Raw genomic sequence first — 24,018 nt, forward strand, 5'->3', positions numbered from 1 at the left:
CATCAACATGTGCTTTGAGAACAAAGTACTGTTTAGTGCTAAGAAAACTAAACAATATATTCAAAATCCTCTGCCGAACATTGAATTTTACACCTTTTCACCCTCTATTTTGTGTGAGAGGTCTGCACATAGTCAATATTCCTTTGGTTTTGTTATTGTACACATTGAAGTCGAAAATGCCGGCTACCAAGGGACTTTTGTTCAAGCGCTACATTCGGATCGAGCTAAATTTGTGGCGAAGGACGCTGTTCGAGATCATCACCATGCTGATCATGGTCCTGGTTATCCTTCTCAATCCCATTGCCCATTCCAGAAGACTTCTTTACACGAGCCACGAGCACGAAAATGAACAGAGCATCGTATCACACAAGCTTCAGGATATAAACATATTAACGTAAGTGGGTATATGAAAAACACAAAGATCTCAGGATCACTAAAAGTTCCAAACTGCAAAATTGGTATGCGGTATTCTCATCCACTACATTCCGCAGTCGAATGGCGGACTCGAAGCGGGAGAAGACCAAGTACAGCCTGGCCTACACGCCCAAAACACCATTTACAACGGACGTCGCCAGGAGCGTGGCCAAGACGCTGGAACTGAACTCCACCGTGGGCTACAGGCTCGAGTCCGAGATGCAGGATCAGTTTGACGAGCGGACCACCCTGGCGGGCATCGTATTCCATGGGGCCAGTCGAGGGGGCACTCCTTTAAAGCTCTCCATTTCGATCCGCTTCCCCAGCGAGTTTCGCACAATCGCTCCGTTTCTCACCGAGGATCGCCTGTGGATAACCCGCTGCTCGGGTCGCATTAATCCCGGACGGGATCAGGCCAAGCATTTCAAACAACAGGATTTATATATACGCGAGGGATTTCTGCAGCTGCAGCATCAGATCTTTGTGGAGTGGTACCATCGATTGCGCGCTGACTTCATCACCACCTATCCGGAACCCAATGTCGAGGTCTACAACATCCTGCTAAACGCCGCCGACGAACCGTGCTCCGTGATGAGTATCGCCCGACTGCCCACGTTCCTATATAACTTCATATACCTACTGCCCTTCCTGAATATTATCAGAGTGAGTGTCCAAAAACCTATGTAGTATCTATTAAAACATTACTACATATCGAAAATATCATCGGGATTTAAATATCATATATAACTTTAAGCTCATTGACCTCGGGATCTTACTTAAAGTTGTAAAACTTAGTATGCAAACATATAAGGGCATTCCCATGATATTAATACGATTTCGGCGTCATCCCCAGAACGTGGCTGCCCAGGTGGAGGATGGTGTTATGGTGCACCAGTGGCATTATGGTTACTCGTTTGGCCTGCAATGGGGCTTTAAGTTTATGGTGCTTTTTCTGAGAATGCTCATTTTAGGTGCACTATTTTTAATAATGGTTTTGGTAAGTTCCTGCCTCATAACCATAGTAAAATGTAAAGTATTATATTGATATATTTAGCTCTTCTGGGCGTTTGGTGGGCGAGACGGTGAGTTCTCTGGCAAGGGAATGATAGGCTTTATCTGCTTCATCGTGGTCTATACCGTGGAGATCGTAATCACCGGAATGGTGGTGGCCAAGCTTTTTGCCAATCCCACCAATGCGGTCCTTTTCGCCCTGCTCCTGTGGCTCTTCATGTATGCGGCATTCTGCATTATACTGGAACGCTACTGGGACATCCACAAGTACTATGTGTTCTTCATCCTGGTGGCCTTCTGCAACTGCCAGATGCACTTCAGCATGAGCCTGTTCAAGAACTGCATCGATGACCCGGATAGAGTGCAAACCATTGACTTCGTAGTGCTCTTCACATCGGCCATTAGTTCGGCCTTGATTTATTTACTGATTTTGTTGGCCGTACAGTGGCGAATGCCGGGCACATTTCTCAGTCGCCGGATAGTGAACAATAGACCCCGGAAGCAAAAGGAATCGGATGCCACCATCATATACTTGGGCAGAGCCCCAAGTTTCCAGAACTTCGAGTTCGGTGATGTGGGCAGCGAGGAGCTAATGCGATTGCGTCACGTCAGCACCACACATCGCGACTCGGAACGAAAGATCCTGAAGAACATATCCATGCGGATTTATCGTGGAGAGGTTTACGTGATCCTTGGCCACATTGGTTCCGGTAAACTCACACTTCTTCGAATTTTGGCCGGCCTCAAGTTCCCCCTCCGCGGCAGCGTCTCCATTCTGGGGAAGCCCTTCCAGCCCTATGGTAGGGATATATATATGTAGTTTTTGCTATACAATACCTATTCCAAAATATAGGAGACACCCGGCGCATGGTTGACTTCCGTTTCGATGAGCATGGACTCAACAAGCACTTGACCGTGGAGCAGACCATCGACTACCATGTCCGCTTAAAACTGGCTCCCAACGAATCCGATCGCTACGAAATCGAGCGGCGCAAATGGTTGGCCATCCTGGACCAGCATGTCGAAAGTCGGCGAACCACGATCGGGAAGCTGGGTTCGGGCGCCATGAAGCTGGTGGCTTTGTGCTGCTGTTTGGCCGGTGATACGCGCATCATTATCCTGGAGGAGCCGACCATTCCGCTGACGGGACGGGAGGCACAGGTCTTCTGGTCGATTGTCAACGCGGAGAAGGACAATCGGGCCTTCATCATAGCCACCTACAGTGTGGGCGAGGCGGAGCACGCCGCCGATCGCATCGGGATCCTCAGCATGGGCGTCCTGGAGGCCAGTGGCACCCCCTTCTTTTTGCGAGCCAAGTTCAGCAGCAGTGTGGATCTGGTATTTATGGAACTCTTAAAAAAGTTATAAACACGTTGATCATTGTATAAATATTACACAGATTACACTAGCTGTACAAGGAGTTATAATTTCAAATATGCTTTACATATTCCCAGGTCCTTATCAAGAAGCCACACGTGCCCGATCAGCCCATCACTGACTATATCAACCAGTTTGTGGCGAACATCGAACCGGAGAATGAAATCGGTGATACTCTAACCTACCGAATACCTGTAATTTTCCGTCCAAGGCTGCAAAAGCTATTGATTCACCTGGAAATCGATCGTAAGATGCTGGGCATCGAGAATGTGAGAATGGTGGGTGCGGAACTCTCCGACATATATATGAAGCTGGTCACCTCCTTTCGACTGCAGCAGCAAATGATTCCGGATGTCAGTAAGTTTCCAACTATACGATCTTGCGCAATATTGTGGGTGAAGCACTTAATTTTGGTATGCCGACTTGGGCTGTAGTTTTATAAAGAAATAACTAAAGTCAGGTGGGGTTGAGAACTGTTCACCTTTGTCGGACATCTTAAAATTGAAATGCTCAAATATCAATAATATCAATATATATTTACGACTCATATCCACAGCTCAAACATTCAAGTACCAGGTGGTTTCGCACACGCAGCTGACCAGGCAACGGATGCGGGCCATGCTCTACAAGAAGATGATCCACACGGCGCCCAATGTGTGGCCCATTATCATGATTTTCACCAGCTTTGTCCTGATCGCCATCATCGCTCGTTTGTCGGTGCTGTTGGATATGCCGAAAGTGCGCCAGAACACGATACACATTGGTTTCATGGAGGCAGAGGATGTGTCCAAGATCATACCGAATTTGAAGAAATGTGGCTACATCGACATCAAGCCAACGGTGAAGGGTGTCAAGAAATTGCCCATCGAAACCTCTAGGACCTTCAATGCCAAGTCGTTTGCCTGCGAGAAGGGTAGCTATCGGAACGATCTGAAGAAGAAGAACGAGATGAGGAGTTACGGGGCCGTGGAGGCGGACGGAGAGCAGGAGCTCAACGGCTACATAAGTCAGGATTTCTTCCACTCGGCTCCCATGATGCTCAATCTGCTGCACAACATTATACTAAGGTACTCACCTTATATTGTGTGGGGAATACTAATGATTTTACTTTTATTTCCAGACTTTCCTATCCGGAGCAACAAAACATCGTTGCCCTGGTGGAGAATCATCCGCTTCCCACGCAGCTGTCGCGAAAGATTAATCTGCTGGACAACAAGATCGCCCACATCCATGCCCCGCTGACCATCGGCTGCATCCTGCCCCTGACCGTATCCGTTTTCGTCATCCCTCTGGTGGAGGAGCAGATCTACAATGTCCGGTTCCTGCAACATATGGCCGGACTCGGCCTGAAGGTCTTCTGGGGCGTCAATCTGTTCTGGGACTGGTTCACCTTCTTCATCTACTCGGTCATCATTGTGGTGATCATGAGTCTGATGGGCATCGGCGGCTTTGGGTTCACCGAGAATGCGATTCTACTGCTCCTGCTGTGCATCTTTGGACTGGCCGCCCTGCCGCTCACCTATCTGGTGTCCATGTTTGTGAACAAGTCGCTGGTGCGGGCCTTTCTGGTCTCCGTGCTCCTGCAGTGTGTGTCCGGCCTGGTGCTCTACATGATCTACTGGGATGTGGCCAACAGCAATACGATCTTCTTCTACGGCGCCTGCATGTCGCCGGGATTCTCGCTCCTCGACGGAGTCAGCAATGTCTATACCCAGCGTCTGGAGCAGGAGATCTGCAATGCCAAGTGCCAGGCGCACATCAGCTGCACCAAGGAGAACATGCACGAGGTGGTGCCCAATTGCAGATGTGAGTTCAGGCATACAATATCATAAGATCTTATGAAAGATTTGATGAACAAGATCATTATACCTATTTTTGTACATATTTTATTATGATATATATATATATTTTTGACAATTTAAAACAAAATATTTGGAGGTCAAATAAAACAAACTTTTACGGTAAAATATCCCTTACAATTTACGTAAATACAGTGTTCTATTCTAAATTATACGTATTTTCCTTAACGTCAGTATAATATTTTATATCACATAACAACATTAACATTAAGATGTCCCTTGTAAATAACCTACACTAAATTTTACTTATTTTGCTTAAACTATGTATAATATTTTATCAAACATATTAAAAAAACTATCTAATTAAAAAATTCCTATAACCATTGTAACATTTTATTTTTTTCCAGTTGGCACACACTTTAAGTGGGCTGCTCCAGGGATTTTACCCGCCATTGTCTTCATGCTAGTCTCGGCTCTAATTTTCTTGATGCTCATTTTTTGGATAGAGCTGCACCGCAGGGAGAAGAAGTTCCACACACCCAGAGAGTGAGTTTGGATGATATTTTAGTATCTCTTAAACATGAATAATTTTTCGGCAGTCTGCGTAAAATGAGGACCGCTACTTATCCCTTCGACGATGGCGATGTGGCTGACGTGAAGCTTAAGATCGCTGAGGCGGATAATACCAAGGCCAAGCAATCCGTATTCCTGGTGGATCAGGTGGAGGCCAAGGTTCCCACTTCCGGCAAAAGGATTAACACTGTCTCCTTTGCCCTAAACAAGTAAGTAGATTCCATTACATTCACATTGTTTTTAAAAAGGATGCAAAATAATTGTAAAATATCGCAACTTAAACCCTTACTAACACTTATTTATCTGTATATTTTACTACTTTAAGATACATGAGCATGGGCATCTTTGGGCCCCGTAACTCCGGCAAGAGTCATTTGATCCGGCAGTTAGTGGGCGAGGACGGATTCGCCTTTGGCGAGATCTACGTGCGGGGCCTGGATTTCAAGTACGACCTGGAGAGCATCCACACATACATGGGCTACTGTCCGCAGCACTGGGGACTCCTCAACGAGCTGACGCCGCGGGAGCACATCCGGTTGTTATGCATGATCCGCGGTGTTCCCGAGGCGAAGATCGGCGAGAAGATGCACGATCTGTGCCTGATGCTCAACATGACCGGTTGGATGCATCGCAAGTGCAGTCTGCTGACGGCGGAGAAGCGGACCAAATTAAAAATCGCCCTGGCCCTGGTGGCCTACAATAAGATCCTCGTATTGGACGAGCCCACGTGCGGCATGCCGGCGACTACGAGGCGGGAAATCTGGAATATCCTGCGATACATTCGATATTGCGGCAAGACTATCATTTTCGCCACCAACGATGAGCTGGAGTGCAAGATCCTGGCCGACTTCATTATCCTGTTCCAGGACAGCGAGATGCTGGCGATCGGCAGCCTGCAGTATTTGCGATACAAGTACAGCCATGGATTCTACCTGGAGGTTCGGCTCATCCGAGACGGAGCCACCCTCGCCGAATCGGAGGAGAAGTGGGTTTTGTCCATCTCTCTATTAGGTTTAGTAATCCAGGTTTTCTGTTCCTTAGTTTGCGCAAGGATGTGGATAACCTGGCCAAGTTTGTCAACTTCTTGCACAACAGATCCGAGCTGGTGTAAGTGGTTAATAGTTGATTTGATTTATTTTTTTTGTGTGTAATATAACTTTAAATATCTACATATATACTAATCTTTCAGGGCTCGACTGCACAATTGGTTCAAGTTCTACGTGCCCGTAGGTCAAATAGTTTACTCGTTTCTTTATGGCGCCATGGAGAAGAACAAGGTGCGTCTGAACGTGAGTGACTACTGCATTTACCAGGCGGACATGATCAATGTGGTGGCCCAGGTGCAGGAGACGCGGGCCCAGCTGAAACACCATCTCGTCCAGACGGAGGGTCCGCTGCCCCTGGACACCACGACCACCAAAAAGGGCGCCAAGGCCAAGGGCAAGAAGTAAAATGGGAAACCCACTATATCGCCAGGTGTATTTTATACATTATAACCATTATACGTTTCTAAACGGTGATGCAAAGGATTCATTTTTTTTATTTCCCGGAATGGAAATACATATGTAACCCCGTCTTTGATGTTTCAAAAAACCCTAAAAATTTATTAAATGCAAATTCGAATCTAGTTTAAACTTTACTTGCATAAAGTCCACACTGCCGACTCGAAGGCCAATGTCTGGCCTCGGCTGTCCAGGCTAAGGACCTCGGAATTGTGGGCATTCCCGCTTTCAATAAATTACTGGTTGCACACGTGTTGTTTTGCATAAATAATGCGAGTTCCTTGGGGAGTTAACAAGCTCTGGGAAGTTCTCCACGTGCTGGTATTCATATTTCATTTGCGTGCTCAATAAGAAAAACCACGAATGACACATTTCCAATTAGGCATCGATTTTAAGGTTTGTGAAAAATTAAAATTAAAAAATGTTCAGATATGTTTAAAAGCATAGTATAGAAAAAACTAACAAAAAGTAAAGGCCATTTTAAATTAAGTTTTAAAAGTTATCGCTCCGCGCGCGCCATTTTAATCGATAGACGATTAAGCGTTAGAATTTTTCTCGCTCTCGCTTTCCGTACCAGCTGACGTAACAGTTATCCGTCAGTGATGCCATTCTGGTTAGAAAAAGTGGTTTTAAGAAACTATTTTATTGTATTAATTTAAATTAAATTCATCGCTGAGAGTGAGTATTACCCTAGCTATTGGCTCTTTAACATAGTCCTTAAAGCAAATTTAAAAAATTTTTTTTAATTCAGAGAGGGTTGTATTTTCTAATAAGAATGTACGTTTTCCCGCCAGCTTGTAAAAAGCTAGAATCCGCCTGAGCAGCACGGTTCTGTGCTCTCCTCTCTCCGCGTTGATTGTTGTTATTGCCCGCCTAACCGTTTCGTTTCATTTTGTTTGGCATCTCCGGCGGCGTTAGAAGTACAACTTATTATTTTTTATCATTGTTTTACTGTGTGTTTGTGTCGGCAACAGCTGTTTAACCCTGAAAAAATAAAATCTCAGCAAAAACTAATAGATTGTGTGGAAAAAAAGGCAATGCGCACTCTGCCAAGTGAATCGAATAAACTATGAACTTTCGGGCCCTCGATGACGCAGCGAGAGATAAAAACTAATAACAGCACTATATTTGTGCATATATATTGTTTACGTATCGAGGTGTTGGTGCGAAATAATCATTAGACGGCCGCACGGTGGGTAGAATCGGAGTTATCGCCGTAGATATGCCGGCTCGTTGTTTTCTTGTTCTTGATGCGGGCTGCCCGTGAAAAGTTTTCCGAATATTTTGGCCAACATGCACGCACACAAACACGCATCCAGAAATCTAGTTCTTAGGAGGCGCCAAAAATGTCTGTATAACGGTGCATACACACATTTTCCCCGGGCGTAAAGTGTTGCATGCGCATCTGCAAGTGATGCAGTTACATTTCATTGACGCTGAACTTTGACCGTTACTTTCCAGGGCTGCAGGGAGCGATCGCAGGGTCTCGAACTTCTACACTGTCATTGTTCACAGAGCAAAAACCGATAGATTTAGTGAACAAAAAGGGTTTGTCACTATCAAGTTTAATTCTAGTTCGCTCTGCTTAAGCTGTGTAGCCCTGTTATTATAATAAATCCATATACTATATTCCAATTGCAGTGACTTTGCAAATAAGAGTGTAGAAAGGGCAACGCGTCAGCATAAATAATTAATTGCCCTCGCCGCAAGTACATTGCCAATCGATTATGCAGTAATGCTCGACGCCGATCTAATTTTTATCACTAAGTGGGCCCACACTTAATCGCACGAACAGCAAACAGAACACAACGGAATTACAATTTCAATTATTGCCTGCAAAACGTGCCAGGGGTAAGTGCAAATATAATTGAACGTTATCTAATTTTCTAGGGAGCCCATTGGCTGGTTCAAAGTTATTAAGAATATGACTCACGATCCTAGGGCAAATATGCAGTTATTTCCGATTTGCCAAGAGTTTTTAATCTTTAAAATAATAAGTACAATAGTAAAATTTTTATATATAATATATCGAAACCTTTAGATGTACAATAGATCTCGTAAACGCGGAGCTTATAAACCATACTTAGAGAAAAAACTTCGTTATCTTGAAGGACATCATCCTATCTTAACTTTTAGAACCAAAAAGTTACTAAATCTTTTAAAATAATTTACAAAAGTATGTATATGCTAAAACTTATCAGAGGTATTAGTATCTCTATTGCTACCAACAGTAAGATTAAAAGATTGCTTTCCGAATCCCTTTGGTGGTGGTGTAGGTTGCGTGCCGTGGGTTTTTTAAAGGCATGATAATACCACTATTATCACCGCAATCCACTCTCCACGAGAAATGCTAAGTTGAACGATAGATTGTCCAATCAGTTGGCGATAGTACAGTGCTCCTTTTTTTATATGCGTCACATGTTAAAATGTCAGGCGCCCTTACCGACTCCCGATGATTCATAACCCCAGTTCCCAACTTAGTCAGCAGGTGCGGAGGTGCTCGTAATGAATGGATGTGTAAATGATTTCGGTGCATTCTGCGAAAAAGTCCATATCAAATATTTCGCATCGTATTCATATCAGTGGGAGCACGCCCCTGGTACTTCTACTTGTATTTTATTCATCAAGATCGCTTGAAAGAACTTATGGTTTTCCGGATGAAGTAGAAGCAAAAAAAATTATCCTTCGAGCCGGATTTGAACCAGCGACCTATGGATCTCTGCTTAGTATTTGCATTCATTATGCAGCCATCTACAGTCCACCGCTCTACCAACTGAGCTATCGAAGGTTGTGTCATCATCTGTGCCCCCGACATTGTTCAATTTAAAATTTCTTTATACTATATGCCACATATGTATATGCACTATATAGCTTACCTTTCACTTTTCATAGTTCGCGTGGCTTCGGTTTTCGTAGCTCTTGTTTAGCTATTCGGGCGCTGCCCCTATCGCCCCCTTCGATAGCTCAGTTGGTAGAGCGGTGGACTGTAGATGGTAATCAAAACAGCAGAGATCCATAGGTCGCTGGTTCAAATCCGGCTCGAAGGATTTTTTTTTACCTATTTTACAAAATTGTTTTTGTTATGACTGTTAATCTTTTGTGTAGAACTTTGTGTTAAACTCTTGATATGCATTGATATGCTTATACAAGTCTTATAAAATATATAATAATCATATTTTTTAGAGATCAGACATTCTTTGCAAAATTTTTTAAAGCAACACTATTATTTTAATGATAGAAATAATGTTTTTTTTATAACTATGATTAGGTTTAGTTAACATTAGTAAAATATGCCAGTTACATTTTTTAAATGCTTATAATATACTTGGGATACTTATAATTATCTTTGTAAAGTCGTTAGTATATAGCCAATCATTGTCCTGAGAACTTTAAGTGCACAACGCCCCCAACGTTTATGGCACAAGTGGTTGCCCGCCCAGGCGAAAGTAAAACGTGTTTGCACTCCGGAGCGGTCAATATAAACTTAAGGCAGCGATATAATTCCTCGATTTCATAGTTACTGGTAAACTTGCTCTGCGATAAGGTTTGCGAATTTCTTCGCATATAATCAAAGTTCTCGCCATCACGACTCCCTAGAATGTTGCCAAAAAGACGTTCTGTTTAATCGCAATGGGCAAGAGTAGACTCCTTGAGAACCATCACATGGCCACTCAAGACTCGCATAATACAGACAAGCTATTAACCATAACTAACTTGAATCATTCAGCGACTCCGGAATCACAACAGTGATCACAGTCGATAAGAAAGTTGACCAAAGATAAGGACGAGGGCCACGCGTCCCGGATGAGTCACCTCTGGGTGTGTGAGATCCATTTAACTGGAGCTTGAAACCCCAGGGGCTTAGAATTAGTCACGATTTCTAAGAGAATTTAACTGCATTTATAAATATTATTTTCTTCACAGCACAAAAAAATTTAACATTGTTCAGCTGATACTTTTAAGTTTTTGAATAAGCCATATTATTTGGTTGAAATCCTGAAGCGACCGTATATCCATTTTATAACGGAATGAATGAACTGATGAATGAATTGACTCACAATAAATGTTTATCTTTGTTTGTAGAGTCCATTACCAATAAACACTTATAAATAGATTAAAGAGCCAACAGTTTTCTTTTATAAGCCAATGAGCTCGATATACTTTTTAAAAAACTAATTGAAAGAAGTGAATAATCCATGGTTTATATCAAACTTTATAATGAACTCTTCAATTAACAATTATTGACAGTCATGACAATGAATACCGGGCACTCCGTGAGTAATAGATCCACTCCCCAGACATCCCTGCCCCGATAAAGCCGAAAATCGAACGCGGACATGTGTCTGCTTGTACCGAGAGAATAGAGAGTATGGGGGCTTATCATTTTTTAGCCCGGCCAAAACAATAAATGCTATTTGTTTTATTGGCCTTCCATAGAGCAGGGCTAGATTGCGGTCTATTGATAAATAAGGAAGATTGCCCAGCGCTGCGATTCAGTTCGAAATAGTCCGCTCGTCGAAACGGTCGAGTATCCGCCGGAGTTCGCGAGTTCCCGAGACCCAAGTTCCCGCGCACCCATATACGTATATTGTATATACCGACTGTTTTTTCTTTATTTGTTCTTGTGCGGTGGCCGTGTGACACTTTGTATTTGGCTAAGCTTCGGGTAAGTGCCGGTGCTTGGCAGGTGGATATGCCACGCCCATTGTCAACTGCCCTGCCCGCCTCCGATTATCATATTGGTAGTATAGCTGTCGCTGAGGCTTTCTGGATTTATGCCCCTTTATCTATCTCTGTTTATTCCTGGTCTACACGGGTTCGTGCGTTAGTGTCGCTCCACCCGGATACGTGGGTGGTTCCCAACAGTCATTACCGAAATAACTTGGATTTTCCCGACAATCAAAAGCTCATCGATTATGCTGTACAGCAAGCATGAAGCAAAATAAGCTCGAAGTTGATTTCAGATTATCAACAATATAGAACAAAAACACCAACTAGTGACGATCGCACCTTCAACATACAAAAGTTCTGATATCAACTTTTGTGATGAAAATGTATACACGATTCACTAAATAAACACACCTTTTAAATGGTTTTTATTCGGTACCCTGCAATACAATACGATTTTGATGAACAACAGCTGTAATTTTCCTAATCTTAAATTTTTCCCTGTCACTGCTCTTTCCAATAACTATGTTTAAAGTTTCAGTTTTTGTATTTTGGGTAACATTCGATTGGTGATCAGACCTTTCCATTATGATCTGATGATCATAGCAGATGTTCTTTTTTGGCACACCTTCTGGTGTCCTTCGTCACTACGTGTACTGCCATCCACAGTAATGATTCGCTTCCCACTTACAATCTTTATTGATCATGATAATCTGAAAGAAAACTCCGATAAGAAAATTAGAGCCAGATTAAAAATATTTTAAAAGTGCAGTCTGTATCATAAAATTAAAATTTGGTTAATGTATTCAAAACAGAACTCAAAACTTACCATTTTCATTGGTGACCCATAATTTTAAAGTAGAAAATATCTAAAAATATCTATCAATAATTGCTATTTTGTGATTTATCTTTAAAACGAAGTCGTAATTTCCACAGTCATAGAGGAACTTCCTCAGAAGCATGCGACTTATCGAATCGTGTGTACATTCAACTTTACTTTATGCGAATCATCCTTAGATCAGCAACTTTTTTCCATTGACACCCAGTTACTGAATGGTTATCAGAACCAGTTAGTCGCCAGACTTCCAGTTTCCATTTTAATTTCAGTTAACTGCCAGCTGCCGGTGGATCTTATTATAACTGTATAATTGTTTCTAGTCAAGCTATGGGTTCCCTGGTAATCCAAAGAAAGAAAACTTTTGGGACTAACCAACCCTTTTATTAATAGACACATAGAGTATCAGGCCATAGAAAGATTAAAATACCAGACGATTTAAGTGCATTTGATAATGCAAACTGAAATCAAGGCCATAAAAGTGTATTTTCAGGTCAATAAAGTTTCTACATTTATGGGCGGATAGCGAAAAGGGAACGAAGGTTATGGGGTGTAAAATGTTTCCCTAGTTATAATACAAGATATTGATTTCAATATTTATTTAAAAAATACTATTACCTATACTATTATATTATATAGTATGGTATCGTGGTAGTTTTCGATACTCCTTATATGCACATTAAAATTGGCATGGGCTTTGTAAACTGATAAGCTCGTTAATGGGGTCTAGCTGGAGTGCGAAAATTCCAATGATTCGGGGGGCGTACCGCAAAATAACCGTAACGATGATGTTACAAGAGTAATGATTTATTTACGTTGGTTATTGGGTTTTTTGGCTTGTACACAGCCTTATCAGTCTAACATAACCGACGATGATTAGATAATTGGCAATACTTTATATAACACGCATAGATCGATAGAAGCACTTGACGTTGCACATTGCATTTTTGTTTATTTACTACGATGGTTTCCACTTGAGCACGGGGTCATTTAACTTCCCAGTGTAACAAGTCATATACATTTTTTCGCGTACTAAGATAACGATAATAATACCGGAAATAAGACATATTAGCTATTAAAATATCAATATAAAAGTCATCGTTTCAATTTGAAAACTTGGAAGAAAACAGAACTAATAATTCTATCCTTTTTTGATTTTACTTTTCCATCTTTGAAGGTACACCTCATATATTATTCGATATTAGTTCTAGTTTCACTTTTAGTTCAACTTCACCCATGAAAAGGTTTAGGTAAACACCCAAACCTTATGAATAACTGAACGTAGCAATCGAGGTCGACAAGAGTCAATAAAAAGTAGACTATTTTCCTCCTTAAAAATTCTTCGCTTTAATTTGTAAACACTTACTTTTTGTCAGAAAATCAATAAGTCAATGTGCTCTTGTGTTGACGTTATGTATTAATTTTACACAACTTTGAATTTGAAAAACGTTTTTGGTACAACGTTATACTTAAACACATTTTCATTTTATTTACAGATCCCAATTTTAAGCAATTTTAATGTCGAGATAATCTACAAAAAGCCAAAAGCCAATCGAACAAAGCTGCAAAATGGCCAAAGTCACGAACTGGGATAAGTTTGTACTGCTCCTGTGGAAGAACTGGACGCTCCAATGGAACCACAAGTGGCAAATGGTCATCGAGCTGGTGCTGCCGGCGATATTCTCCCTGCTCTTGGTTTTGGTCCGCACCTTGGTCGATACGGAGCAGCGGGGAATTAAAACCTATGACCCGCAGAACTTAACCGACCTCAGTCTGTTGCAGTGAGTTCTAGCCATGATATCGCCATGCCTGTGCTTTCTGTCCTAGCATTTTATGTTTATTACCCCATTGTTTGAGTTTCCAGAGATTTGTTGCTGTTGTCCCTATTAAGTTTTGGACATTTTAGCTAGACCTAGTTTTTATTAAGTTTTTTCTTTCATAGGCCTTCATGTTTAAATTATGTTCATAACTAGTTGCTTCTTTATATTCCAAACTGACAATGCTTAATTTTTTAATTGCCAAATAATTTTTTTTTTTGATATGTGTACAGATTTTCTATAGCATATTCATTTAAAAAACTTATAATCTAAGTTTGTTTGCTTTGCCAGTCTGCTACTTTATTTATTTATTTAGGAACTGCTGCTTTACTTATTATCTGTATATGCTGCTAATTAATATGCTTTTACTGGTATTTTCGTATTTTATTATTATTCATTTTTACTATACTTATAATTTTGATTGATTTGCTCATCACTAATGTTTACAATGTACATATTTATCCAGTTTTTATTACTTTCGTCAATACTTAGATGCGAATTTATATTTGGCTTACGACTATGCAGTTTTCCCTTAATCATCCACCCTTTTCGATTTTCGTATATCCAATATCCAATATGTAAATGTTTTTCGTCTTGTTCTGGCCACGAAACCTGAAGACATTCGTTGCATAGATCGTCCTACCTTGGCAAGCTCATAGCGCTGATTGCACCCAATCGACGAAGGTAAACAAATCAAAAATAGAAGATCAAACTAAACAGCACAATATACAACGTTTAACCGACTTAACTGGCCACCTAACAAAAAACGATTAACTAAATGCAAAAACTTTGAATGTTTCACTGGCACCCCCTCGAAATAGAATAACATATCAAAACTCAGAACACAGTGTACACGAAATAAAGTTAATACCTTCATACACATATTAAGATAAAGGAAAGTTTAGGGTTTTTAAAATGCTAATTTTATAAGACTTTCTAAGGACTTTTATTTAAAAAGGTCTGGTATAAAAATAATTTGTGATTATTATAAATAAAAGTCCCAAACAACTTTTATAATTGACACATTTGAACAACCATCCAAAATTAATAAGTCTGATCAAAGATCTTTCGAGATAAAAATCAAAAATAATTCTTTAACTTTAATTTTTGTATAAAATACAAAAAAATTTCTTAATTGGTGGTTTTAAAATAAAAATTATATTCGTTATGGTACCTGATAAATATCTTTAATATCAACAGAAGTGAAAATGCATTTGCCTTGCATTTTTGATTAGATTATAATATATTCAACGTTTAACACTTTAAAAACTAGGGCTTAAGGCCTTGTTACTCAAAATAAGATGAAGGTCTAACTGCTAAAAGAACAAACACTCACGTATTCATAGGGTTGATATCAAGATAATGCAAAATAACGACTGCACCCCCATCTAATATAATTCCATTATGAAACTAACCCCATACGCTATATTGTGTGTTGCCCTACCTTTCCTAAGAGCCGTACTAATGCCGTTTAATGTGAAATGTTTTGGGCGAATAGCGGATTGTCGAACTTCAAGTTTACCGTGTGCTACTCCCCCGTGAATCCCGTGCTGAGGAAACTGGTCGACGAGGCGTGGCAGAGCCTCGGGATGACAGATGTCTGGGCATCGCAAAACGCGACCCAACTGGAGGTGGATACAGTCAGTCAGAGCGCCTTTGCCGGCATCCAGTTCGACGATGCCTGGGCGAATCTCACGGAGTCGGATGACCTGCCCGATGACTTTCACTTCGCCCTGCGCTTCCCATCGGAACTGCGAACGGCGACGATGGCGGTAGCCAACACCTGGCTGACCATGCGTCTGTTTCCCACCATCGATCTGACTGGTCCGCGCAACGAGCCGGATCAGGATGGTGGCATACCGCCGGGCTATTTGCGCGAGGGATTCTTGCCCCTGCAGCACAGCCTCTCGATGGCTTACATACGGCAAAAGTCGGGCGAACAGAGTCTGCCGGAAGTGATGATGCAACGCTATCCGTACCCCGCCTACATTTACGATCCCCTACTGGAGGGCATGTCCTCGATCATGTCGCTGATCATACTGCTGAGCTTCATCTATCCCTGCACGTACATCACCAAGGTAAGTGGCCATGCCGGGATTGTGGTCTGACTAGAGGTTCCTTCTCCACTCACGGCATTTCATTCACTTGCAGTACATCACCGCCGAGAAGGAGAAACAGCTTAAGGAGGTCATGAAGATCATGGGCCTGAGCAACTGGCTGCACTGGACCGCTTGGTTCGTTAAGTCCTTCATCATGCTGACCATATCGGCCATCCTGATAGCCGTCCTGGTCAAGATCAACTGGACGGAGGGCGTGGCCGTGCTGACGCATGCAAGTTTCACCGCTTTGGTCTTCTTCCTGATCATCTACATCATAGCGAGCATCTGCTTCTGCTTCATGATGGCCACCTTCTTCTCGAGAGCAAGCACAGCGGCCGCCGTGACTGGTTTGATTTGGTTCATCGCCTACATCCCGTATTCCTTCACCATCAACACCTACGACGACCTGAGCCTGACGGCCAAGCTGGGCTGGAGTTTGGTCTCGAATACGGCTATGGGCTTTGGCATCAAGCTTATCCTGGGCTTCGAGGGAACGGGCGAGGGACTGCAGTGGAGCAACTTCTTCACACCCGTCTCCGTGGACGACACTTTGACGCTGGGTGCCGTGATGATCATGATGCTGGTGTCGTGCGTCATTTGCATGACCATCTGCCTGTATGTGGAGCAAGTGATGCCGGGCAGCTTTGGTGTGCCGCGTCCCTGGAACTTTCCGTTCACCAGGGAGTTCTGGTGCGGCGAGCGGGAGTATACGGGCGTGGAGGACATACCCAACGGACATGTTGAGCAGCGGGATCCCAAGGCCTTCGAAACGGAGCCGGAAGGCAAGCATATCGGCCTGCAGATGAGGCACCTGAAGAAGCGCTTCGCCGACAAGATGGTCGTCAAGGGGCTCTCGATGAATATGTTCGAGGATGAGATCACGGTCCTGCTGGGTCACAATGGTGCCGGCAAAACGACAACCATATCGATGCTAACGGGCATGTTTCCCCCCACGAGCGGCACAGCCATTATAAACGGCAGTGACATCCGCACCAACATCGAAGGGGCTCGCATGTCCCTCGGCATTTGTCCGCAGCACAATGTCCTCTTCGATGAGATGAGTGTGTCGAATCACATTCGCTTCTTCAGCCGGATGAAGGGACTGCGCGGCAAGGCCGTAGAGCAGGAGGTGGCTAAGTATCTGAAGATGATCGAGCTGGAGGACAAGGCCGATGTGGCCTCAGTGAAGCTCTCCGGCGGCATGAAGCGCAAGCTCTCCGTCTGCTGTGCCCTCTGCGGTGACACCAAGGTGGTGCTGTGCGATGAGCCCAGTTCCGGCATGGACCCCTCGGCCAGGAGGCAGTTGTGGGATCTGCTGCAGCAGGAGAAGGTGGGACGCACCCTGCTGCTGACCACTCACTTTATGGACGAGGCCGATGTGCTAGGCGATCGGATTGCCATCATGTGCGATGGGGAGCTCAAGTGCCATGGAACCTCCTTTTTCCTGAAAAAACAATATGGATCGGGCTACCGATTGGTAAGTGGGGAAAGGGATCCATATATCATAGTAACAAAAGATGACTTATGCAACGTTTAAATCCCTTTAAGATTTGTGTGAAGCGAGAGGATTGCGAGACAAATGAGGTGACTGCCCTGCTGAACAAGTACATTCCGGGCCTAAAGCCCGAGTGCGATATTGGCGCTGAATTGTCCTATCAACTGCCCGATAGCGCCTCCTCCAAATTCGAGGAGATGTTCGGCCAGCTGGAGGATCAGTCCGATGAACTGCACCTGAATGGCTACGGCGTGGGCATCACCTCGATGGAGGAGGTGTTCATGAAGGTCGGCGCCGAGAAGGACAGTACCGGTAACCTAAAGGACCAAAGTGAGATCATGAACGGCGGCAGCGGATTCCGTGGCGAGGATGACAACGAATCTGTGCAGTGTAAGCAGTGTTTGAACTCGATCTTGGATCTTGGACTCCTGATAAGCTCAATTAACTGTTTGCAGCCGATGGCATCTTCTCGGAAAATCGTCGCCTGCTCCAGGGATTCCAGCTGCTATCGAATCAATGGAAGGCAATGCTGCTCAAGAAGTTCCTCTATTCGTGGCGCAACAAGTTGCTGCTGCTCATCCAGAACATTATGCCCGTATTTTTCGTGGTGGTAACCATTTTGATCATCGAGACACAGGGCACTTTCCAGGAGCTCAAGCCCATTACCATGTCGCTGACCCAATATCCTTTGGCTGTGACCGTTTTGGATCGCTCCCAAGCGGTAACCGGTTCGAACAGCTCTGAGATTGCCAACAAGTACGCGGAGTTGGCCGAGTCCTATGGCAGCAACTATGGTCTGGAACTAACGGGCACCAAGGGCTTCGAGGTAGGTGTGCTTTAGTCCTTGCCCTTTCATTATCTTACGCAATATATTTTTAGGAATACATCCTGGATCTGGGAAAGACCATACAGGTGCGCATCAACTCGCGCTATTTGGTGGCAGCCACCATCAACGAGACCATGATCATCGCCTGGCTGAACAATCAGGCCTTGCACACAGCTCCCCTGACCGTCAACATGGTGCACAATGCCATTGCCGATCGGCTGATGGGTTCATCGGTGAGGATCGAGGTGACCAATGCACCGCTGCCGTATACGACCAACACCCTGCTCTCCCAGCTGAGCATGGGCAACAATCTGGGCACGCAACTGGCCTCCAATCTGTGCTTCTGTATGTGCTTCGTGAGCTCGATTTATATCCTGTTTCTGATCAAGGAGCGCGAGTCCAGAGCAAAGTTGCTACAGTTTGTGGGCGGCGTGAAAGTGTGGACCTTCTGGTTATCGCAATTCATTTGCGATTTCGCCACCTACATTGTGACGGCTCTGATCGTGGTAATCACGATCGTGTGTTTCCAGGAGCCTGGGTTGTCCAGTTTCGCGGAACTGGGCCGATACTACTTGCTGCTGCTGCTATTTGGATTCGCCGTTCTGCCCTTCATCTACATCATGTCGCTGTTCTTCAAGGAACCAGCCACTGGCTTCGCTCGAGTCTCCATTGTCAATATCTTCTGCGGAATGGCCCTGTTCATTGTGGTTGTGGTAATGTCTTCGGAGCTGTTCGACACCAAGGATACGGCGGACATATTGGGCTGGATCTTCCGCATCTTCCCACACTTTTCGCTGGCCATGAGTCTGAACAAGGTCTACACCAACACGGCCACAAGGAATGCTTGTGCCAAGGCCGGAGCAATCCCACCCATTCTGCTCTGCGAGTTGGTTCCACAATGCTGCAGTGAGTATTCCAGAATCTGTGATATTGTTTTTTCTGTTATTTCAAAAAGCTTATTTGTAAAACAAGAGAGAGCGCCATGCGTTCATGCCATCGACAATTAGCTGAGGGGAGTGCGAGGGAGATAGAGATACCAGTAGCGTGGATTTGCTTATAACTTTTTAATGAATGGTCCGAGTTGAACAGTTTTTGGCATGTAGATGGACATAAAGTTAAAAAAAAAATATTTAAAATTGTCAAAAATAATAAAAAATGAGAGTGCTAGTCGGGTTTTGGCGGTTTGAGCGTTTGTTTGCCAAGAAGATCCTGAAGAATTCGCGTTATCGTTGTTTTTATTTAGAGATTTTAACATAGATTAATAGGAGATCCTTATGACTTCGCTTTATTTTTAATTTAGAGACTTTAGCATAGGTTTAGGGTTTGCAAAATCAATACGTGCTTTTCAAAAATGTACACTTCCAGACATCAAGCCATTCTTTGCTTGGGAGGAGCCCGGCGTTCTGCCTGAGACTGTCTACATGACTGTCACCGGCGTCGTCTTTTTCCTCATCATCATAGTGCTGGAGTTTAGGCTAATCAACGAGCTGATGTTTAAGATACGTCAAATGGTTTCGTAAGTTAAATCACCTCCTTGCTTTTACCCCATATAACTTGGTGAATCTTGTTTAGTAAGCCCCCACCGCCACCGCCGGAGGGCCATTTGGATGACGACGTGGCCAACGAACGGGAGCGCATCATTCACATGTCCTCCGATGAGCTGGTCACCAAGAATCTGGTGCTTGATCGGGTCACCAAGTACTACGGCCAATTCCTGGCCGTCAATCAGGTGTCGCTCTGCGTACAGGAGTAAGTAATAATGTTCAATTAATTTAGATAATTAAATATATTGTTAAGCAGGTGTGAATAATAATTTAGTATTTTGTAATGCAACTCTAAATAATTACCTTTATATTATTTTAAAATGTTTTTAATCAAAATTAAATTATAAATTTATAATCATAACCTTTATTAAATTTTTTTGATTAAGGATTTCGCCGGTTTACAATTTTAAAGTATTTAATCAATCGTTAAACTTTTTTCTTAATAGAACTACATAGTTTAAGATTTTTTATATTATTTTTATTTTGTAGTGTGAGTATAAATAACTATATTAACATGATTTTAAAATGTTGTCTAATTTTAAATTATAAACAGTACCCTTTGAATATAAGATTTCATTGGTTCACTTTTTTAGAGTGTTAAATCAAACATCAAACTTTTTTTTCTAAAAAAATTCAATTTTTAAGATAATTTCTAATCATGGAACTCGTTGCTTTCGCCTTTTACAGAGTCGAATGCTTTGGGCTGCTGGGCGTGAACGGAGCAGGCAAGACCACCACGTTCAAGATGATGACCGGCGACGAGCGAATCAGCTCGGGAGCCGCCTTCGTCCAAGGTCTGAGCCTGGAGTCGAACATGAACAGCATTTACAAGATGATCGGCTACTGTCCGCAGTTCGATGCGCTACTGGATGATCTGACGGGTCGCGAGGTGCTCCGCATTTTCTGTATGCTACGCGGTGTCCAGGAGGCACGCATTCGTCAGTTATCCGAGGATCTGGCCAAGTCATTTGGTTTCATGAAGCACATCGACAAGCAAACGCACGCCTATAGTGGCGGAAATAAGCGAAAGTTGAGTACGGCCATTGCTGTGATCGGAAGTCCGTCCGTTATTTATCTGGATGAACCCACAACCGGCATGGATCCGGCCGCTAGGCGTCAGCTATGGAACATGGTCTGCCGCATTCGTGACTCGGGCAAATCCATTGTCCTCACATCGCACAGCATGGAGGAGTGCGAGGCGCTCTGCACCCGGTTGGCCATTATGGTAAACGGAGAGTTCAAGTGCATTGGCTCCACGCAGCACCTGAAGAACAAGTTCTCCAAGGGGCTGATCCTCAAGATCAAGGTGCGTCGCAATTTGGAGGCGTTGCGGCAGGCGCGTTTGAGTGGCGGCTATGCTCGCAATCCGGATGAGCAGACGGTGCCGGCCCAAATGGCCCAGCAGGACATTGATGCCGTCAAGGAGTTTGTGGAGCACGAGTATCCACACTCTATTCTCCAGTGAGTTTTGTTGTTTTATTTAATATCATTTTATATACTTAATATTTTTATTAATTTATTTAAAAGGGAGGAGTACCAGGGCATTTTGACGTTCTACATTCCACTGACTGGGGTGAAATGGTCGCGCATCTTTGGCCTGATGGAGAGCAATCGCGACCAGCTGAATGTGGAGGACTACTCGGTCAGCCAGACGACGCTGGAGGAGATCTTTCTGGAGTTCGCCAAGTACCAGCGCGAGGACACGCGCGCCAATCAGTGAGCTAGCCCCACAAAAAAAAGACACAGAAACCCAGTTGATAACACCACCTGGCTTTTAACGGGCTTCTTGCTTCTTGGCATCATCTTCTACCTGTCGCATCGCATAACCACGAAAAGCACACAAAACCAGCACGGCAGCACCGCCAGAACATCATATTTCTCATACACGACAGCACCCGGCGTAGTTCATCTGTATTTTTTTGAATTTTGTTTAACGAATTTTTGTTTGTAGTATTAGCCAACATCCTAACCCTAACGCTAAACTAACTCCGCTGCATGCGTATATACCTTGGGGAGCTAACAATACCCAACTAACTAACCAAATCCTCGACACTCTGAATCCCGAGCTAATTTTAACCGTGTTATGTCTCTTCTTTCTACTCCCATTCTAAATGTTTCCCCACAATATCCAGCCGCCTCTCCGAACTGAGGAAGCTGTGCAAGTGCCTGCTAGCTAACGAGTATTGAACCAAATACCTGAACGGATCCGATCCAATCCGTTTCGATCCGATCCGATCTGATCCGATCCGATCCTGACCTGATCTTAAAAACACTCACAGATAGTAATGTTTTATACCAAAAGAACGCCGATGCCTGAACAGCTAACAAATAGTTTCTAAGCTCGACCTGACAATAGATAGCAGCGATTATGCCTTTTTTCATTGTGATCATCTAGCAAAATTTACACTATAACGAAGAGATATCTATCTATAAATTGTATGTTTGCTATATACACATACCTATATATATGTACCTATGGTTATATCTGCTTGACTTGCACGATAAGTTCCAATGATCCTTTAGTTTTGTTTCATCATTCTGTTTTCGCCCCCAAAAAGTATTGGCCGGATTTGGCCGGAAACTATTCCCAGCGCCTAAAGGAAACTTGTTGCATATATAGTACTAAATATGTGTATTTATTTCAATGTACTTAGACCGGCTAACCAAAGCGTGTAAATAAGTCAATTTAACTGTGGCACAAACTCTACGATACATATGAGAATTTACAAATAATGTTAAATGTATACTATACGATTGAATTAAATTTTATCTAAATGTAATGTATGTGATGTCTGGGTAATTCATGGGGGAGTATGCATCGGGAAACTATCTCCATGCAGGCGCTGAGCTTCTGGGGAAGTGGTTGATAAGATTCCGGTTGGCTCTTGACATGCTGACATTGGGATTGACCTACAACTGATTGCAGCTTTTCTAGTATTTGTTCTGCTTAAACACGGATCCGTTATTTTTGAGCTGACTCTATAAAAGGACTATCGGAACTGGATCCCAAAGTCTGCATATTATCCGGACTCCAAAGGTATTTTTAAAAATAGTTCAAGTTTAAGTTCGAAAGAAAAAGTGTCCGTCAGTGTCGACCTTAAAAGCTTTAAAGTGCTCTTCATGAATTCTTGAAATTATATTTAAATCAATTATGGACACCATTTAGAAATGATGAAAATATTAAAATTAAGTTTTAAACATTCCATTCCCCTTTTGTTCCGCTTGATTTCACAATCCTTTGGATAGCATAAGCCCCTCAATTTTGTTAGATTCCCTTACAGTCCTTTTATAGTCAGCCACTATTGTCATATCCGCTCTCGAGCACTCTTTTTTCAGCTCTTTTGCTCCTTCTGCTGGTCATCTTTGCTTTATGTGGCCTCCTTTATACGGTATGTATATAGTATAGGGCGATAGATATATCGTGTCAGTTGCATGTTGATTTTTGGCAACATGCTGGCGTATTTATTTATCCTTTGGCATAACATTTTTATTGCATTCTAAAGCAAACAAATGACAATAAAAGCTTTTACGTACATATATTCCTCCGAATAGAAAAGCGAAAGAGTGGGCATTAAAATAACACGAGAGTGATTCCAAAAAAATCAAATAAAAATCAGAAAAAGTAGTTCTAAAGTCCAGACGAAGTGTGGGGGAGGCTTAGTAGATGCGATGACAGGGTATTATCAACACAATTCAAAGTTCTTCCGATAACACATGATATTTTAACTATAATAAATAATACCCTAGCTAATATTTCTAAATTTGTACCTTAAAAATGTGTAATATGACAGTTTTTTATATATTTTCAAAAAAAAAATTGTTTCTCACTAGAGCATACCAAGTTCGTCGTTTAAGTTGTATCCCTTCGCGTTCCTCGGACTCGTTTCCATTTCGATTCGTGTCTTCGGCTCTAAGCCTCACATTCAATTGCATTTATTGACCTAAGAAATATTTTATTACTTTACGCTTGGCAAATATTAGTAGCCCATCATCAATGGCGGGAATGTGTTCCCTTTTTTTTTGGTAAGAGGGACTTACAGCGAATTTGTTGTCATTGA

General features: G+C 42.9%; 2 protein-coding genes and 2 non-coding genes across 7 annotated transcripts; 3 read left to right on the forward strand and 1 right to left on the reverse strand.

Moving 5' to 3' along the window:
* Positions 1–15: 15 nt before the first annotated feature.
* LOC108015430 (phospholipid-transporting ATPase ABCA3) lies at positions 16–6,791 on the forward strand. Its single transcript, XM_017081864.4, has 13 exons — positions 16–394; positions 492–1,077; positions 1,268–1,411; positions 1,469–2,225; positions 2,279–2,763; positions 2,880–3,159; positions 3,359–3,869; positions 3,923–4,608; positions 5,009–5,147; positions 5,201–5,383; positions 5,500–6,159; positions 6,216–6,281; positions 6,364–6,791. Exons 1-13 carry the CDS (start codon positions 177–179, stop codon positions 6,623–6,625), a joined length of 4,977 nt encoding a protein of 1,658 aa, XP_016937353.1. The 5' UTR covers positions 16–176; the 3' UTR covers positions 6,626–6,791.
* Positions 6,792–7,511: 720 nt separating this feature from the next.
* Abca3 (ATP binding cassette subfamily A member 3) lies at positions 7,512–22,744 on the forward strand. 4 transcript variants are annotated; one of them, XM_017081598.4, is made up of 14 exons: positions 7,512–7,596; positions 8,318–8,527; positions 13,676–13,960; positions 14,615–14,680; positions 15,495–16,074; positions 16,148–17,572; positions 17,644–17,980; positions 18,046–18,416; positions 18,470–19,322; positions 19,782–19,932; positions 19,989–20,165; positions 20,648–21,421; positions 21,488–21,676; positions 22,093–22,744. In XM_017081598.4, exons 3-14 carry the CDS (start codon positions 13,749–13,751, stop codon positions 22,145–22,147), a joined length of 5,190 nt encoding a protein of 1,729 aa, XP_016937087.3. In that variant the 5' UTR covers positions 7,512–7,596; positions 8,318–8,527; positions 13,676–13,748; the 3' UTR covers positions 22,148–22,744. The 4 variants fall into 4 exon arrangements, with proteins under 4 accessions (XP_016937087.3, XP_016937086.3, XP_016937089.3 ...); XM_017081597.4 differs by lacking the exon at positions 7,512–7,596 and adding an exon at positions 7,604–7,868; XM_017081600.4 differs by lacking the exons at positions 7,512–7,596; positions 14,615–14,680 and adding an exon at positions 7,605–7,868.
* On the reverse strand, positions 9,358–9,464 carry TRNAY-GUA (transfer RNA tyrosine (anticodon GUA)). Its single transcript has 2 exons — positions 9,428–9,464; positions 9,358–9,393 (listed from the first exon to the last, which is right to left on the reverse strand). It is a non-coding gene; the product is annotated as a tRNA-Tyr (tRNA).
* Positions 9,630–9,723, forward strand: TRNAY-GUA (transfer RNA tyrosine (anticodon GUA)). The gene is made up of 2 exons: positions 9,630–9,666; positions 9,688–9,723. It is a non-coding gene; the product is annotated as a tRNA-Tyr (tRNA).
* Positions 22,745–24,018: the final 1,274 nt, after the last annotated feature.

The sequence above is a fragment of the Drosophila suzukii genome, chromosome X, assembly GCF_043229965.1.
Source record: "Drosophila suzukii chromosome X, CBGP_Dsuzu_IsoJpt1.0, whole genome shotgun sequence".
NCBI lineage: Eukaryota > Metazoa > Arthropoda > Insecta > Diptera > Drosophilidae > Drosophila > Drosophila suzukii.